The following is a 20,000-nucleotide window of genomic DNA, read 5'->3' on the forward strand; positions in this document are numbered from 1 at the left end:
AAAAGCATGTATACCAGTTTCTTCCTTAAAAATAGTTTTAGTGGGAGCTTTTTAACATTTTGTTTAAGGCTTAGTGTACCCTCGAATTTGTTTTTCTTTTTGGACTGCTTAAATATTTTGGCACTTAAGTGCAATCGCCTATTAGAGAAGCATTAGCACCAATTCGATGTCAAGTCCCATGTTCATTAGGAGAATAAAGCACATGTTAAATCTTCCCACCTATTTAATAGAAATTGCAAACAAGCGCAAGAACAATATGAGCTTAATTCTCACTATTACCTGATCCACAGAAGCCAACCTATTTCATGTTGTTAGAAAAAGCCTGTTAAAGTGAATTTCACGTGACATGGCACAAAATGTAGTCTCAAAATATTGAAGAACCATGTACCATGTAGTCTTGTAACCTGAAAAAGTACTCCTAAACGATCTGAGTCTTATATTCGGTGAGGTATATTTATATCCCAGTATGTTACTATGTCAGTTTTAAAAACTTTTTTTAATTGATTTTGTTAGCATATCCGTGTTGGCTGGGAGATGCTTCTTACAACAATTGCCAGGACTATCAATGAAATTGAGACCCAGATTCTAACCAGAGATGCTAAAGGAATCACCCAGCATCAAATGAATGAGTTCCGGTCTTCATTCAACCACTTTGACAGGGTACAGTGTTCCTTTTATCAAGTGTGACACTTTTTTAATATAAGTCTGTTAAACATCTATTGGAAGTAGACATTCAAGTTTTATAGTGGCTTGTTGTGTCTCTTTTGCTCCTCCATGAAGTGATATTTTTCCAAGGTGACCCATGGCCCTTCCACCAAAGTTGCCATGGACAAGCTGGAGAACCCCAGTGGAAATTCACCCAGCATTGTGTTTACTATAACCTTACTAGCCAGTCTGATGTTTTCAGGCAGACCGTGCATCTTGTTCGCCTTCTGAATTGAGACACTCTTTTCAGATTCAAAATTAATTGGCATACACAATTCTGTTTTAAATCAATACTGTTTTCTATGATAAAGTACAATTGGAGAAGTCTGCTGGAGTACCCCAACTCCTAATTTCCTAATATAACTTTTAGAATAACTGTAATAAAAACAAATTACACTATTCAGTTCAGAAATTATCCTACAGTTTCTTATAAGGATCATGGACAGAGTGTGACCTAATTCACATGAGGGGTCCAGATTGTCCCCTTTCGATTCATATGGTTAGCTATGTTTACTTTGAGGTTTCTAGCCCTGAAATTGTTTGCTTGAACCCACTGTAGAATATATTGTAAATGCATGCAACTACATCAGCTAATACCTCAGGATAAATAATTATAAACTTGAAATTCATGCACCAGTTTGTTCTGATTAAACCCTGAGCATGACAGTGTTGGCCACTAATAACATGGTGCCTTCTCTGGCAGCCCACCATACTGTCCAAGCATTCCACTGTTGAAGATGTTCTAAATTAATCTGGTAGACTAATTTTTGCATGGGTTGCTTTTAAACCCTGTTTATGTGTAAGAGTTATCCATATCTTGAAAATAAAAATGAGACTATCTGGGCAAGTAGCAGGAAAATAGAACTAAGTGAATAGCTATTTCCAACAGCCGGCAGAGGTATGATGGGCTGAATGGCCTTTTCCATTGCCTTAAAATTCTATGGCCTCCAAGTTCCTGATGGGTGTGGAGGATCCACTGCACTAGTGCAAGTGCAACAGAAACTCTCCCACTAGCACCCCAGACCTGAATTTCCATCCAAATCACGTTAGGATGGTATTTGCACTTGCCCCAATCCACCGTCATTGGTTGGAATGCTCCAAAGCTGCTCTGCCCAAAGTCCTGAAAAGCCCAATAGAGTCAAAGAAAAGATTTTTTTTTTAGTCTTCAACTCCAAAAGGAGCCTTTTTGTTTCCAGAGATGGTAATTGATCCCCGCTGAAATTAGTTACCGGATTATATTAAAGGTTCAGATACTTTCAAACTATCTCAAAGAGACTTGCAAGAGTGCAAGAGTGAAAGTAAGTTACCAGAAGAGATTACACAAAGTAGGGTTGAATTCCCTGGAATTTAGAAGGTTAAGGATGATTTGATCCAAGTTTTCAAGATATTAAGGGGAACTGATAAGGTAGATAAAGAGAAACTATTTCTGCTGGTTGGGAAGTTTAGGGCTAGGGGACATAGCCTAAAAAATTAGAGCCAAACCTTTCAGGAGGGAAGTTAGGAAACACCTTACACATGAAGGATGGTAGAAGTTTGGAATACTCTTGTGAACATGTCAGTTAATGCTAGATCAATAGTTAATTTTAAATTTGAGATTGATAGATTTTTGTTAACCAGAGGTATTAAGGGATGTAGAGAAAGTGGGTTATATGGAGTCAGGTCACAGATTACTCATGATCTCACTGAATAGTAGAACAGGCCCAAGCAGCTAAATGGCCTGCTCCTGTTCCTATGTTTACTGCAGTCTTTCAGGGATCATAATTTCTGGTGTGGTTCGTGATCTGTCAACGACCATCCTACTGGAATTTAAAAGGCATGGGTAAATCGTGTGGAAGCCTGGTGGAACTGAGAAACTCCTGTGCAGAAATCAAGCTTTTCACCCTTTCTGACCCTGGGGATTTTGAGGCCAATGAATCTGTAATTATGATTATTCGTTTTTAAGTCAAAGACACGCACAACAAAAGGCCTGTAGCTGTTTAATTAAAGTTATTTTAAATGGCAGTGGCTTTGATTTTCTGTAATAACTCATTTGTACACATTTTATTGTATAAAATGCAGCACATTTTAATCGAGGAGATTTATGTTTATGTAAAAGAAACAGCATTAGGATAGGTGGGATGCAAACGCAACTATATGTCCAATTGACAAACATTTCATATCCACGTTGTAATGTGCTTGGTGTAAGTGACCATGAAAAGTACAGCCTCCTGATCTCATTAGCATTAATTGAATGATTTGTAGTTTTGATCTTGCTTGATATTGTGCATACTGTACATATTATGTATGCATATTGCATGCCGCAACTAACCTCTGTGCGATACTAGGATGATTCTGGCAAACTGCGACCAAAGGAATTCAAAGCCTGTCTCATCAGTCTTGGACATGTTGGAAATGATAAACAGGTACTAACTGGACTGCGTTTTATTTTCTCTGTGCAAGTAAATCCGTGCTAAATTTCTCTTTATTTTCTTTTTCCTTTTTAAATTTGTAATGTGGTCTTGTCCATTTTTTTGGTCTGTCAATATACCTTTTCCCTGTGCTTCATGTTTGTCCCATGGTCGTCTTTCTGTTGGTCTGATTTATCTGTGTGTTAGTCGCTCTCTTCCCGCTCTCAAAACTGATGCTGCTTTCGGCCTGCATTCCACCTGCCTTATTTGGAACTGCTGAATCCTTGGGACTTTAAATGATCCTTTTGACTGTGGTCCCTCCTTGATGTCCTACCTCATCACCCATGGACTGCGGGATCTGGGGGCTGTCTGCTACTGCTCTGCTTACTGGAAATCCCTCAACCTTTCATCTGTGCCTTTTACTTGCTGATCTGCTCAATAGAAGAAGAATGGGGCGATGGAGCCAGATGATCTCAGAGCTTGTCTCATCTCCATGGGCTTTGATTTGGTATGATAGATGCATGTTTAATACATTTGAGATTATAAATAATTCTGGGATTACCATTCATCTTGAATTATCACTATCTGAACTAGCACATTCAATAGTAACCTTAACCAACAATTGACCACCATAGAATGATACAGCACAGGCAGAGGTCAATTGGCCCATCTTGCTGGCTTTCTGAAAGGGGTACTACTTCATCCCACTTCCCTGCTCTTTCCTCATAATTGCACAATGTTTTCCCCTTTTTTAAGTAGAGATCCAATTCCCTTTTGAAAGTGACTGCTGAATCTGCTTCAACAACCCTTTCAGGCAATGCATTCCAGATTATAACAACGCTGTGTAATATAAAATTTGACATTCTCTTCATCCTCTCCATCCCCACTCTAGCTTTTTCCTACAATTATTTCAAATTTGGTTACCAATCCTCCTGCTAGTGAAGCAGTTTCTCTTTAATTACTCTCTTTAAAAAAAACTTTCAGTTTCTGATATTATACATAAAATATATCTCCTACAATGAAGAGTTGCCTGCTGTGACCATTATTGGCATCAGTTACTGTAGGTTGCCATTGTCCTGTGGGGTTTTGTCTAAAAAACCAGATTCCTTTGACGATCAGAATAGTTTTTCATTCCCTTGAACATTTTTGATAAGGTGATGTATCTGAAAGCTTGCAAGTCACGCGCACGTTAGAGCATTGCTACACCTTAGTGAGAGACTGGCCAGAAAAGGAAATCAGAAAAGGCATTTCCTTACATTATTGGACCATCCTTTGTCTTCCTGCTTACTCTTTCATATTTACAACTCTTTCTGCAGGGTGAGGCTGAGTTTGCTCGGATCATGAACCTAGTTGATCCAAACAACACTGGCATAGTGTCCTTCCAGTCCTTCATCTCCTTCATGACCCGAGAGACTGCTGACACAGATACAGCTGACCAGGTTGTGGCTTCCTTCAGGATTCTGGCTGGAGATAAAGTAAGTTTTGGGTTTGTTTTCAAATAAGAAATTGTACAATGGGGTATTCCCTTCTGCATATTATAAAGTGAGGTCTCATTAATGTTTGCTGATTAACTAGCCAGTTTAATGAATAACTAGTTCTTGCAGCTGATAATCTAATTATTGATCCTTTAGTTCAAATCTCCAGTCCTGGAATGTAGTCCCTCATTCACTTCTTTCACATCCCCCTCCCTCTCAAGAAAAAAGAAAATGATAAATGCACCTTGCTTTAAGCAAAATTGGCCACATTTCCACTACTAAGTTATAAATTTGTAGTAAAGCTGTAATTTTCTCAACAAATACATAATTTCTCAGATTTACTAAGAAGGGCACAGTGCCAATGATTGGCGGTAGCGAAACCAACTTTCCAGCTATTATTCCTTAAAGTCACTTTGTAAGCTGAAAATTTTGAGCTGAATTTTGTTCGCACCGCTGGGCAATAAAATGACTGTCCGTACTTACAAGCCACTCGCTGCCATGCTCTTCAACCCGGCAGCTCATTATAAAATGCAGGGCGGCTACCTCCCCACCGCACCCCCCCCCCCCCCCACCCCCCCACGATCTCGTGGCACGGGCAGCCTTGATGATGCCATCAATGATGTCACCTATTTCTGCGCAGGCGCTGACGCCATTTTTAAAGATCTGCCAGACCTGTGTTGACAGATCAAAGTTGACCCTGTTTTTCCTCCCCAACTGCAACAAAAAATAAAGTTTGACTTACCCCCCACCTGGCTCCCGCTAACTACACCAGAAGAGCCCAGATTACCCCTTTTCCATCCCAACTGCACTGTGCAGAATTGACCCCTTTTCATCCTCCAGCTGACCTATGTGCAAAATTCAACCCTTTCCCCTGCCAAATCTCCCCACCCCCCCTCTCCCCACCACCACTACACTGACATTAAGATATGTAGGAAAGTAAGTTGTGAAGATGACACAGGAGACTACAAAGGGATATAGATAGGTTAGGTGAGTGGACAAAAATCTAACAAATGGAGTATAATGTGGGAAAATCTGAAATTGTCCATTTTGGCAGGAAGAATAAAAAAAGAAGTATATTATCTAAATAGTGAGAGATTGCAGAGCTCTGAGATGCAGAGGGATCTGAGTGTCCTAGTGCATGAATCGCAAAAGGTTAGTATGCAGGCACAGCAAGTAATTAGGAAAGCTAATAGAATGTTATCATTTATTGCGAGAGGACTTGAATACAAAAGTAGGGAGGTTATGCTTCAGCTATACAGGGCATTGGTGAGACCTCATCTGGAGTACTGTGTACAGTATTGGTCTCCTTATTTAAGTAAGGATGTAAAAGCATTGGAAGCAGTTCAGAGAAGGTTTACTAGACTAATACCTGGGATGGGCAGGTTGCCTTATGAGGAAATGTTGGACAGGCTAGGCTTGTATCACTGGAGTTTAGAAGAGTAAGAGGCGACTTGATTGAAACATATAAGATTCTCAGGGGTTTTGACAGGGTGGATGTGGAAAGGATGTTTCCTCTTATGGGAGAATCTAGAACTAGGGGTCACTGTTTAAAAAAAAAATAAGGGGTCGCCCATTTAAGACAGAGATGAGGAGAAATGTTTTCTCTCAGAGGGTTGTGAGTCTTTGGAACTCTCTTCCTCCAAAGGCCATGAAAGCAGAATCTTTGAATATTTTTAAGGTAGAGGTAGATAGATTCTTAATAAGCAAGGGGGTGAAAGGTTATTGGGGGGAGGCGGGAACGTGGTGTTGAGGTTACAATCAAATCAGCCATGATCTTATTGAATGGCGGAGCAGGCTCGAGGCAACCAAATGGCCTAGTCTTGGTCCTAATTCATATGTATGTTCATACAATGCAAAATTGGCCCCTTCCCCTCCCTCCTCCCCTCCAACTTCACTACAAATGCAGAGTTCTCCCCTTCCCCACCTCGATGGTGCCAGCTTTCCCTGGACGGGAGAGTGAAGGCGCGGGAGTGCTGCACGTCGCTCAGAAGACCAGAACTGCCGGTAAGATCGCTCCGGCTTCCATTTAAATGTATTTAAATAGCTGATTTGAATATTGAAATCCGGGTCCCACTGCGGAGCAGCGGATGCGCCACCACAGAGCTTCCCTGCCGCCAGGAAGATTGGGCCCGGCGTTCCTGGTGTCCGGTTCCATGGCGGGCTGTTGCCGGTGTGATCTTCCGGCCCCCCTCGCCATAGAACCTGACGTTGGGAGCTCAACAAAATCCAGCCCATTATCTTTGACTAATTTTCTTTTTAAAGTATTGTCTCCTCTGTTAGTCTGTGTCAGTAAGATTACTTCTTGGTGAAGGAAATGGCAAGCAACCACCTTGCAGGCCTCTCAGACTGTTCTGCTATGGACTAGGAAGAAGGTGGAGTACGTGGGAGTTTTTTGGTCTTGTAGAAAGAGAAACTTTGAGCACTGACTCATAGCAACATTAGCAGAGGACATGAGGGCAGGTTGCCTTGACCATATGTGGTGCTGAGGAGAAAATCAGAGAGATTCCTAAGCTTAAAAAACTTTAAAAAGCATTTTTTTTGAATGATTATGTCAATCAAAATCACACTTTGCTTGTTTGCACAGCCATACATTCTTGCTGAGGAATTGCGTCGAGAGCTGCCCTCAGAACAGGCTGAATACTGCATTGCCAGCATGCCACTGTACAGAGGGTCTGATGCTGTTCCAGGAGCCCTGGACTATGTCTCATTTTCAACTGCACTCTACGGGGAAAGTGACCTGTAACAAAGGGTTCAAAAGCAATGTCTTTTCTTCCTGAATATTGTAGTGATTAAAAGCATAGAACAATGAATAGCCTTGAATGTAATGTTAAAAGTGAATCTCTAAAAATGATATAGTGCTGTGTGTGGCACCAGAAAAATGTGACGGAAGTACCATCTCCTTATGAATTATGTTAATATATAGTTTTCAAAAAAAATCCATTAAAATTTGATAGTACTCGGCACGTACATGTGACTGCAAAATCTGATGCATAACCGATTTTGTTTTTAAAACCTGCAAGTTTACTGTTGCTTGGTTTAACACTGACTTGTATATGAAAGTTCTCTCATTACTGGGATCGTTTGTGAGCAGTTTGCAGATCCTATTACAGTACTTCTAAGGAAAAGCTCAAGCAGTCCTGAGTTACCGAAGGGAATGTTGTCACAGGAGCATAGGAATGTGTAGAATCAGAACATACCATTGGGGGCTAGTCCAGAGTACATGAAACAACGTACAACTACGTCTCTGACCCCCTCGATCCTTTTTTCTGGCGAATCTATCTGGTTAGTGCTTGAATCTGCCAAGTGTGTTTGCTTGCACTAGATCATGTATAGTCGATGCTGTATACTCACCATCCCCTGTGTAAAGTAATTAAACCTAAATTGTCTGAGCTTAAGTCCCTCCCCCTTTTTGTGAATGTCAATCAAATTTCCTTCTTCAATTTATCCATGACTCTTTAAAATCTTGAATACCTTGATAATATAAATTGATAAGGTGTCACTGGGGTAGATTTTGACTTTGTATAATTGTGTAAAACCAGTTATAGCGAATCGGCAGCTGATTTTACATTTTAAAAAAATTTTCATTAAAGTCAGTGGAAATAAAATTCTGGACAATATAAAAGAGGCTCCCAAATCGCTGTCACCCATTTTCACTATTGCAAAAAGTCAAGAACCACCTCATTGATTCTTCCAATTGTTATAACGTATTCCCAATATTATCAATGTTGTATGAATTTTCACAGATTTTTACAGAATGCGTCCTCACATTTTAAAAGCATGTTCTTCTCTTTTTTTTTAAAAAAAAAAGGACAAATTATAAGTCCAGGCTTTTTGTAACTCCATACATTATGAAATTTTTCATAATTCTAGAAAAGCACCTCCCCTCATCTGTCTTTGGAATGAAACAGTACTGAAAGGAAGAAGTAAAAGTAAAAATAAAAGTTCAACTGACTACAGACTTGATACATTTTACCAGTACCTTTATAAAGGAAAATTAACAATTGACATTTTTATCACTACTGATGTTTGAAATGTTATTAAAGTGAATACTTGTTAAACAGGTTTACTGTTCTCTTATTTCATAAGACCATTTATTGTTGAATTCCCATAATAAATACAGTACCTGATGCTTTGCTGAAATCCGGACCATTGAACAGCCATATGCTCCAAGCTACAACAATTGTAATTAAAAATAATTTTATGAACATTGAGATTTGTGTAAACTCTAACCAGTGTGTGTGTGTGAATTCTGCCCTGATTTATGAATGACATACTTACCTGGCTTTTCAGTTCGGCTGGCTATTTGCTCGGAGCTGCTCACGCTCTGTCACCCCCACATTGCAGGAAATTCCAGTTACATGAGTAAACGGGGTTTCTGCTGCGCTTTCAGTAATGTTATTCAGTAGAACAGGAGCTACAAAGAAATTCCCAGCTTAAAATTACTCCTTTTCACAATGAGAGAACACAGAAAGAAACAGAAGAGAAACACAGAGAGAAGTAGGAACATGAAGATGACAGAGAGGTAAGAGAAAGACCATATGCTCCAACCTATTGTGAGCACCACCATGGGGTCCTCATTTTCCATACGTTAAAAGTCCTGCATCTGCAAGAGCTACCTGGTTACAACATATTCGTACGGATCTTGCTGTAATAATAACAGAGCCTATCAACAGTTATTACAGGGTAAATCTGACTGCATATGAGCAAATGCCAGATATTGCTATGTAATACAGAAATTCATATGTTGCTGTATGAGATATCCTACTCCCCAACAGGGATGTGCTTTTGCATTCCTTGCTGACCGACTTGGCATTAAAATCATTGTAATGGTGCAAGTCTAGGATATAAAGCCAATAGTCCTGCACTAAAAACAGCTGAAAAAGTTATGACTTGTGCATTCAGGAGTGAGTTTCTAACAGCATAATAAGTGATAATTGCTCCTGAACAACCGCTGACACTGGAAGATTGATTTTACAAGTGTGGTGTCTCATTCCCTCAGAAGAAAATTAGTGTTGGAGATTTTTAAAATAAATTTGTTTTTCAGTTTTCCTGTTTTTAAAAAATCTCTTTGTAATCCCATCCGTATATCCCAATCTTTATTTTGCTTCCTGTACATATTTTAAATGTCATTTATATTTCCTTAAGATTGAGAGGTGATCTCATTGAAAACTACAAAATACTTAAAGGGAAAGACAGGGTAGATGCAAGTAAGATGTTTCCCCTGGTTGGGGAGTCTAGAACCAGGGGTCACATTTCAAAATAAGGAGGAAGCCACTTAGGACAGAGATGTGGAGAAATTACTTTACTCAGAGGATTATGAATCTTTGGAATTGTCTACCCCAGAGGGCTGTGGAAGCTTAGTGATTGAATATGTTTAAAGTAGTGATTGACAGATTTCTAAATACCAATGACATAAAGGGATATGGGAATAAGGTGGGAAAAAGGCATTGAAGTGGATGGTCAGCCATGATCGTATTGAATGGCAGAGCAGGCTTGATGGGCTGAATGGTCTACTCCTGTTCCTGTTTTTGTTTATTTCCTGGCTTAGACACTGGGGGCTGAATTTTATGAGCCCCCTTGACACGGGCTCAGAAGCGGGGTTTTTGGGGGGGTTGGTAGGGGAGGCCTATAGAATTGCAAAAGGAGACGGACAAAGGGTCCATCGCAACGCAATTTTATTGGGGGCGGAATAAATTAAGGATGGCCTTCTCACCCAGAGGTCAATTGAGGCCTGCTGGTATTTAACAAGTGATGGGGGTGCCTCTGCCACCCGGGAAGGTCACCCAATAAAACGAGGCAAATTCCCGCTAGTTTTGGGGGGGGGGGGGGGCGGGGGGTGTCCACCTCTGTGGGCAATCTGTGGCCCATGGAGGGGCCCCCGCTGGGACAGCCTGCACAGCCCTCAACCCCCCCTCCCCCTGCATTAAACAGCCACTCTCCCCCCTCACTGTGACCTGTTGGTCTGGCCCCAGCAACCCCGCCTTCCTCATCTTGGATCTGGGTTCCAGCACTGGGCATGGGTCCAAGGCCTCCTGCAGTACCGGCACTGGCCACTGTTCCCAGAGACGCTGACGATACCACTGAGCTGCCGGTCCTCTGATTGGCTAGCAGCTCTTGGAGGTGAGATGCCTGTTTTTCAAGGGATGGGGATCCTGGTGCAGGGCCATTGAATCACACTGTGGGGTGGGGGCAGGGTGCTCCAGCTGGCCAAGGTGGATTCCCCCCACCTTTTTGGCCCGGTGCCGGGTGTCCTGCTGGGCGCACAAAATTCAGCCTTGGGTGTCTGAATGAGAATTCTTCAATCTGATTGGTTGAAGAGTCTTGCTGCTGCTCACCACACTTAAATGAGATGTAAACAGTGGATTGAAACTGCTTGAAGATTTCACTTTGCCTGAAATCAGCAGAGCCTTTGAAATCATTTACAATATAGGAATTATCAAGATGTGAACATCTGATTGAAGACCCAATTTTTACAGAAATGTATGTACTCATTCAACTACCCAAAATAGTTGACTGGCTTAAATTGTATAAATGGCTTCTTAGTAATTACTCCAGTGCTAGTGAGAAATAGTGCAATATAGATGGCTTCCTGCGATAAGCATAGACAATGTAAGTGATGGAGAATGCATTTAAAATAAAGCCATTTTGCACCTAACTTGTTTGAGTTTCATATTTCTAAAAGAGCAATGAGTAGCAAAGAACAATGATTGAACTAAACATATCACTTCGCTATCTTAAATTTCTAAAAGAAAAATTTGCATTTATATAGCACCTTTCACAACCTCAAACTATTTCCAAAGTTCTCTTTCAGCCAATGAAGTACTTCCAAATTGCACATTGTTATAATGTGGGGAATGCCACAGGCAATTTGCACACATTCAGGTTCCACAAACAGCAATATGATAATGGCCAGATAACCTGGTCTCTTTGATGTTGCTTGAGGGATAAATATTTGCTTGGGCACCAGGGAGAAGTCCCTTGCTCTGAAGTTGAAACTAAGATTTATATCATACATGAAGACAAGACAAATATTTCAGAATAGTGGAGCAGTGGCTAGCACCACAGCCTCACAGCTCCAGCAACACGGGTTCGGTTCTGGGTACTGCCTGTGCGGAGTTTGCAAGTTCTCCCTGTGACCATGTGGGTTTCCTCCGGGTGCTCCGGTTTCCTCCCACATGTGAAAGACATGCGGGTTGATAGGTAAATTGGCCATTGTAAAAATTGCCCCTAGTAGGTAGGTGGTAGGAGAATTGAGGGAAGGTGGGAATGAGAGGGGGAAAAAATGGGATTAATGTAGGATTAGTATAAATGGGTGGTTGATGGTCGGCATGGACTCGTTGGGCTGAAGGGCCTGTTTCGGTGCTGTATCTCTTTTTGACTCTAATACTTCTCCCAAATTGGTTAAATTTGCATATAAAATTATCTCAGGTGGGCACTAAAGATCCCATGGCATGATTTTGAAGGGCAAGGGTGTTCTGGCCGATATTTATCTCTCAAACAACATCACAAAAACAAAGTATCTTGTTGTTATCAGACCGCTGTTTGTTTGTGAGAACCTGCTCTGCGCAAATTGGTTGCCACGTTTTCCACAATACAACAGTGACTACAATTTAAAAATACTTCATTGGCTGTAAAGTGCTTTCAGACATCTGGTGGTTTAGAAAAGCACTATATAAATGCAAGTCTTTTATTTATTTATTTAGAGATACAGCACTGAAACAGGCCCTTTGGCCCACCGAGTCTGTGCCGACCAACAACCACCCATTTATACTATCTTCCTTTCCTTTCTTTTGGGCCTCCTTATCTCGAGAGACATTTATACTAATCCTACATTAATCCCATATTCTCTACCACATCCCCACCATTTTCCTACCACCTACCTACACTAGGGGCAATTTACAATGGCCAATTTACCTATCAACCTGCAAGTCTTTGGCTATGGGAGGTCAGATAGTTTCATTACAATAAATCAGAGTGTTCTCAAGCAACCTTTTACAAAATGGGATAGTTATTTCAAAAACACAGAGCTGTGTTCTCGCACCTACACTGTTTGGGATCTTCTTCTCACTGCTGCTCTTTCATAAGTTTAAGTCTTCAGAAGAAGGAATTTTCTCCACACAAGATCAGATGGCAGGTTGTTCAACCTTGCCCATCTTAGAGCGAAGACCAAAGTACGGAAAGTCCCCATCAGGGAACTCCTCTTTGCTGACAATGCTGCAGTAACATCCCACACAGAAGAGTGTCTGCAGAGACTCATCGACAGGCTTGCGGCTGCCTGCAAAGAATTTGGCCTAACCATCAGTTTCAAGAAAACGAACATCATGGGATAGGTCGTCAGAAATGCTCCATCCATCAATGTGGCACAGTCCGGAAAGTGGTTCAAGAGTTCACCTACCTAGGCTCAACCATCATCAGCAACCAGTCTCTCCATGCAGAAATCAACCATCCCATGGGAAAGGCGTCCACTGATATGTCCAGACTGTCCAAGAGGGTGATGGAAAATGGTGCACTGACACGGACCACAAAAGTCCGAGTGTTTCAAGCCTGTGTCCTCAATACCTTGCTTTACGGCAGTGAGGCCTGGGCGACGTCTCAACGCATTCCATCTTCGCTGTCTCCGGAGAATCCTTGGCATCAGGTGGCAGGACCGAATCTCCAACGCAGAATTAGAATTAGAATTAGAACATTACAGCGCAGTACAGGCCCTTCGGCCCTCGATGTTGCGTCGACCTGTGAAACCATCTGACCTACACTATTCCATTTCCTCGAGGCAGCCAACATTCCCAGCATGTACGCCCTACTGAGCCAGAGGCGCTTGAGATGGCTTGGCTATGTAAACCGCATGGAAGATGGCAGGATCCTCAAGGACGTATTGTACAGCGAGCTCGTCACTGGTATCAGACCCACCAGCCATCCATGTCTCCACTTTAAAGACATTTGCAAACGCGACATGAGGTCTTGCGAAATTGACCACAAGTCGTGGGAGCCAGTTGCCAGCGATCGTCAGAGCTGGCAGACAGCTATAAAAGTGGGGCTGAAGAGAGGCAAGGCGAGTCGAAGAGACTCAGCAGTTGGCAGGAAAAGAGACAGCAGTGTAAGGAGAGAGCCAACTATGAAACAGCCCCAACAACCAACTTTACCTGCAGCGCCTGTGCAAGAGTCTGTCACTCTAGAATTGGCCTTTATAGCCACTCCAGGCGCTGCTCCACAAACCACTGCCCACCTCTAGGCACTTACCCATTGTCTCTCGAGACGAGGCCAAAAGGAAGGAAGGAATTTTTACTCATGAAAGAGACACAGAGACTATTTGAGCACCTATTTTTTTGCTAATAGACCATCTCTGGGAAGAACTGTTGCAACTGCCTTCCAGATGTTCTCACTTTGTCATCACCCTAGCTGACATTTGGTAAGGTGTAACCCAGGTTAACCATTCCTTAGTTCCCCTATTTTCGCTCTCATTTCTCTGCCAGCCATCATTTCCCAGAAAAAAAACACTTGTCAGCCTGAACCTGGAGCCTGCTTCCATTCAAACTGGTGCATCTTGCTTACAAATGTGAATGAATGACAACCTGTTAAAAATCAAAGATTAATTCTTTCCTTGCCAGCAGTTTAGTTGGGATTGGGAGGATGAACAGAAACACAAGGGAACAGTTTAGTAACCCACAATAGCAAGTATAACAAGGATATTGAGCTGGGGTCTTAAAGGGAAGCTGGGCTTAATTATAGGAGGTAATTGTGGAATTCTCAAAAAGGAAAATGGAGATGAGAAATTTTTTTCTTTCAGAGGGTCGTGAGTCTTTGGAATTCCCTTCCTCAAAAGGCGCTGGGAACAGAGTCTTTGAATATTTTTAAGGCAGAGTTAAATAGATTCTTGATAAGCAAGGGGGTGGAAGGTTATCGGGGGTAGGTGGAAATGTGGAGTAATCAGTTCAGCCATGAATTTATTGAATGGCGGAGCAGGCGCGAAGAGCCGAGTGGCCTACTCCTGTTCCTAATTCGTATGTTCAGATGGATATCACACCATGAGCTCAAGTTACGTTGGTGGAAGAATAATTTATACATCCACAGATTATAAATCCGTTTAAACACAGGAGCTGTGTTGATTCTTCAAGGTACCTAGATTCTGCGTAACTTTCTAAACAGTGGGACTACTTTGAGTTGCAGAAGGTAAGAAGGAAAATTATGTGACAAGCACTCAGCTTCTGGGTCCAGGGCGAGGGAAAGTGCAACCTGCACAGGGATAACACAGCAGAAGAGTTGACGCCTGCGCACTGGCTTCTCACTGGGAAGCGGGAAAGGGGGAGTTGGCACCTGCGCAGATGTGCCTAACTGTGGAGACTTTTGAGAGTTGGCGCCTGCGCATCGATGTTGTGGGATGGGGGTGGGTGGAATGGTGCTCGGAGTGGCGCCTGCGTGTTAGGTTCGGGGAGGGTGCGTTTGGTGAGCCGGAGCTGGGTAGAGGAGGGAACATTTTTGAGCTGCTCCTGATCGCAGCAGCGCGAGGTCTCGGCGTCTGTCGGACGCGGCTGCAAGTGGCCGGACTCGCAAGTGGAGGGTGCATCATGGCGCCAACTTTCGGGAGGGGGTCGGTGGGAGCAGGTAAGCAGGTATTGCCAGGGCCAAGGTCAAAGCTAAGGCTTGGGGGGGGAGGGTCTGCAGGTTAGGGACGCATCCTGTCAGTCAGAGCGCCCACACTTCTTGGGGATTGGGTACTGGGACACAGTGCATCTTGGGCACCAGGACAATCGGACCACACAATGGGGCAGTTTCCCATATAAAATGTAAAACCCGTCCTGGGTTCAAGCCCCAATCCAGAGAACAGAATCCAGGCTGACACTTCAGTGCAGTACTGTGGGACGTGCCATCTTTTAAACTGAGACGTTAAACAGAATCCCTGTTTGCCATCTCAGGTGGGTGTAAAACACCATGAAAAAGAAGGGGAGTTATGATGGCCAATATTAATCCCTCAAGCAGCATCACTTTAAATGAAAACAAATTATTTGATCATGTATTTTACTGCTGTTTGTGTAATTTTTGCTGTGTGCAAATTGGCTGCCTTGTTTTCTTGCATACAACAGGATTAACCTTAATGCTTTATTGGCTGTAAAGTGCTTTAGTATGTTTTGAGGTTATTAAAAGTGCCATGCAAATGTAAGTCCTTTACAGTAATTGCAGCACAGGTTAAAGGCCTGCTACCCGACCCGAACCCGACGGGACCCGACGACATGGGTCTGGTCGGGCCCCTCTTCCGGGTCCGTCTTTCGCCCGGGCCGTGTTGGGCCGGATACACACAGTAAGTGCTCTGCTGGTAAGTATTAAAAATAAAAAACTTACCTGAGCTGGGAGTCCGGGACGAAACTGAGTCTGCGCAGTGAGCGAGTGACGTCACTATGATGTCATCACGCATGCACTGCAGTTCCGTGGAGCTTCCCAGTCAGAAGGTAAGTAAAGGGATGGTTGGGTCGGGCTTGGGGCGAAATAGGAGGGGCTCGGGCCGGGTCGGGCTCAGATCCGCTGTGTATCAGTTGGGTACGGGTCGGGTTCTTTTTCCCGACTGGAGCAGGCTTTCAGCACATGTGGCTCGGGAAGTATACTAGTCTAAAAGTGTGCACGCTATACACAGTCTACATTTGAAAGTTTTTACACCACCCTATTTTTATTTTACTTCTGTTTCCCGCCTGCTCACCATATGCCTTGATTCCCTGAGAGACCAAAACTTTGTCTATGCCAGCCTTAAATGTATTCAACGATGGAGCATCCACAACCTTCTGGGGCAGAGAATTCCAAAGGATCACAGTCCTTTGAGTGAAGTAATTTCTCCTCATCTTAGTCCTAAATGATCGGCCCCTTATCCTGAGACTCTGCCCCTGCAAGGTACCACAAGAATCAATTGTTGGGCCTCAGCTAATTACAATCAATATTCAAATAGGCGCTTAATGATACAGAACTTGAGTACTGCTGAAAAAAGGACATTCTGTTGAAGCGTTTTGTCTTGCATTCATCAGCACAGACGCAAGTATGTCAAATTTCAAAGGGAGCAACATGAGAAAAGTGTGCTGATTGTTTGGCAAGTCGAATCTGATTGGTCGAGGCGCTGCGATAGAGAATGCACCAGGTATTATTGTCCCTCACGCTTTTGTTTAATTTTTTTTAAAAAGCACAATGCCCAGACATGTTCCTTTTGCCTGCAGAGGACAGGTCCCTACATATAAATGCATGCAGCTTCTAGCAAGCGTAAGTGAACCACATTGCGAGCCCGACTGATAATCTAAAATTGTTTGTTACTGTAATTTTTAGCATACTACTGTTTCACACTGCTGCTATGCAGCAGCAACACAGATGGTATTTTCCACTAACAGATGCTGCCATCAAACCAAAATTACATGCTGTCTACCACACAAATGAGTAATGTGATATAGAAATTCCAGTGCCAGTGCGATCCCAGGTATGTAGGCTGTGTGTCCTAACGACTGGGGGATCGTATCAAACAGTATGCCGCTGTTCGCAATAGGTAGAGAACTGACCGTACTTGCAAACTCAAGGCTATGTCTAATGTGAGATGTGATTCTGTGATTGGACAGCACTTACTGAACAATCTCAAGTGTGCTAAGAATTGCACTATCAGTTGAGAGTGGCTCTTGTGGCTCACTTACACTTGCTATAAGGTACATATATTAACACGCAGAGACCTGTCCTCTGCAGGCAAAAGGAACATGTGCAGGCGTTGTGCCTTTTTTTGAATTAAACAAAAGCGTGAGGGACAATAGTTCCCTGGTGCATTCTTCATAGCAACGCCTCGACCAATCAGAGTTGACTTGCCAACCAATCAGCACCCTTTACTCATGCAGTATAGATTGTTGCTCCCTTTGAAATTTGGCATTCTTGCATCTGTCCTGATGAGTGCAAGACGAAAAACCTCAATAACATGTCTCATTTCAGCAATACACCATCTATATTAGTGACTTAGATAGGGGATTGAGTGTATCCAGGTTTGCTGACATCACAATGTTAGGTGGGAAGTAAGTGGTGAGGAGGGCACAAAGAGGCTGTCGAAGAATATAAGTGGGTTGGGTGAGATCAAATACAATGTGGTGAAGTGTGAAGTTATCCACGATAGTAGGAAAAATAAAAAAGAAGAATATTATTGGAGTGGCGAAAGAATGGGAGATGTTTGCATTCAGAGAGAGCTGCATTTCCTTGTACGTGAATTGCAGAATGTTAACAGGCAAGTAATTAGGAAGGCAAATGTTAGCTTTTGCTACAAAGGGATTAGAGTATAAGAGTCAAGAAGTCTTACAAAAAGTATACAGGGCATTGGTGAGGCCACATTGGAGTGCTGTGTGCAGTTTTGATCTCCTCTAAGGAAGGGCATTCTTGCCCTAGAAGGAGTGCAGTGAAGGTTCACTAGGCTGGTTTCTGGGATGAGGGAATCCTCCTGTGAGGAGAGATTGAGTAGACTAGGCCTATATTCCCTGGAGTTAAGAAGAATGAGAGGTGAAACAACAAATTTTGTGGGGCTTGACAGAGTATATGCTGAGAAAATGTTTCCCCGGCTGGAAAATCTAGAATGCGGGGTCACAGTCTCAGAATAAGCGGTCAGGCATTTAGGACTGAGGTGCGGAGAATTTTTTCCTCTCAAACAGTTATGAATATTTGAAATAAAAACAAGAAATGCCGGAAATACTCAGCAAGTCTGGCAGCATCTGTGGAGAGAGAAGCAGAGTTAACGTTTCAGTTCGATTCATTCCGCGTGATATCAAGAAACGACTGAAGGCACTGGATACTGCAAAGGCTATGGGCCCTGACAATATTCCGGCAATAGTACTGAAGACCTGTGCTCCAGAACTTGCCGCGCCCCTAGCCAAGCTGTTCCAGTACAGCTACAACACTGGCATCTACCCGGCAATGTGGAAAATTGCCCAGGTATGTCCTGTACACAAAAAGCAGGACAAGTCCAACCCGGCCAATTACTGCCCCATCAGTCTACTCTCAATCATCAGCAAAGTGATGGAAGGTATCACCAACAGTGCCATCAAGCGGCACATGCTTAACAATAACCTGCTCAGTGACGCTCAGTTTGGGCTCTGCCAGGGCCACTCAGCTCCTGACCTCATTACAGTCTTGGTTCAAATATGGACAAAAAAGCTGAACTCAAGAGGTGAGGTGAGAGTGACTGCCCTTGACATCAAGGCAGCATTTGACCGAGTATGGCATCAAGGAGCCCGAGCAAAACTGAAGTCAATGGGAATCAGGGGGAAAACTCTCCGCTGGTTGGAGTCATACCTAGCACAAAGGAAGATGGTTGTAGTTGTTGGACGTCAATCTTCTGAACTCCAGGACATCACTGCAGGAGTTCCTCAGGGTAGTGTCCTAGGCCCAACCATCTTCAGCTGCTTCATCAATGACCTTCCTTCAATCATTAGGTCAGAAGTGTGGATGTTCGCTGATGATGGCACAATGTTCAGCACCATTCGCGACTCCTCAGTTACTGAAGCAGTCCGTGTAGAAATGCAGCAAGACCTGGACAAAATCCAGGCTTGGGCTGATAAGTGGCAAGTAACATTTGCGCCACACAAGTGCCAGGCAATGACCATCTCCAACAAGAGAGAATCTAACCATCTCCCCTTGACATTCAATGGCATTACCATTGCTGAATCCCCCACTATCAACATCCTCGGGGCTACTATTGACCAGAAACTGAACTGGAGTAGCCATATAAATACCGTGGTTACAACAGCAGGTCAGAGGCTACGAATCCTGCGGCGAGTAACCCATCTCCTGACTCCCCAAAGGCTGTCCACCATCTTAAGGCCCAAGTCAGGAGTGTGATGGAATACTCTCCACTTGCCTAAATGGGTGCAGCTCCAACAACCCTCAAGAAGCTCGACACCATCCAGGACTAAGCAGCCCGCTTGATTGGCACCCCATCCACAAACATTCACTCCCTCCACCACCAACGCACAGTGGCAGCAGTGTGTACCATTTACAAGATGCACTGCAGCAATGCACCAAGGCTCATTAGACAGCACCTTCCAAACCCATGACCTCTACCAACTAGAAGGACAAGGGCAGCAAATGCATGGGAACACCACTACATGCAAGTTCCCCTCCAGGTTACACACCATCCTGACTTGGAACTATATCACCGTTCCTTCACTGTCGCTGGGTCAAATTCCTGGAACTCCCTTCCTAACAGCACTGTGGGTGTACCTACCTCGCGTGGACTGCAGCGGTTCAAGAAGGCAGCACACCACCACCTTCTCAAGGGCAATTAGTTATGGGCATTGAATGCTGGCCTGGCCACCGACGCCCACATCCCATGGATGAATAAAAAAAAAGATGCTGCCAGACTTGCTGAGTATTCCCAGCATTTCTTGTTTTTGTTTCAGATTTCCAGCATCTGCAGTATTTTGCTTTTATTTTAGGTTATGAA

At 43.3% G+C, this 20,000-nt stretch overlaps 2 protein-coding genes across 8 annotated transcripts in view; both read left to right on the forward strand.

The window, feature by feature from the left end:
* Nucleotides 1-8,586, forward strand: part of LOC137376540 (alpha-actinin-2-like) — a 113,722-nt gene extending 105,136 nt beyond the window's left edge. For all 6 annotated transcript variants that reach the window (XM_068045292.1, XM_068045287.1, XM_068045289.1 and 3 more), the window contains 4 exons: nt 514-660; nt 3,030-3,107; nt 4,409-4,567; nt 7,152-8,586. In XM_068045292.1, the coding sequence (XP_067901393.1) occupies nt 514-660; nt 3,030-3,107; nt 4,409-4,567; nt 7,152-7,310 (543 nt within the window). In that variant the 3' untranslated portion in view covers nt 7,311-8,586. The remainder of the gene's footprint in view (nt 1-513; nt 661-3,029; nt 3,108-4,408; nt 4,568-7,151) is intronic.
* A 6,418-nt stretch (nt 8,587-15,004) lies between these two features.
* Nucleotides 15,005-20,000, forward strand: part of mtr (5-methyltetrahydrofolate-homocysteine methyltransferase) — an 81,310-nt gene continuing 76,314 nt past the window's right edge. For both annotated transcript variants that reach the window (XM_068045299.1, XM_068045300.1), the window contains exon 1: nt 15,005-15,166. In XM_068045299.1, coding sequence (XP_067901400.1) covers nt 15,130-15,166 — 37 coding nt within the window. In that variant the 5' untranslated portion in view covers nt 15,005-15,129. The remainder of the gene's footprint in view (nt 15,167-20,000) is intronic.

Source organism: Heterodontus francisci, chromosome 13, assembly GCF_036365525.1.
Source record: "Heterodontus francisci isolate sHetFra1 chromosome 13, sHetFra1.hap1, whole genome shotgun sequence".
Taxonomy (NCBI): domain Eukaryota; kingdom Metazoa; phylum Chordata; class Chondrichthyes; order Heterodontiformes; family Heterodontidae; genus Heterodontus; species Heterodontus francisci.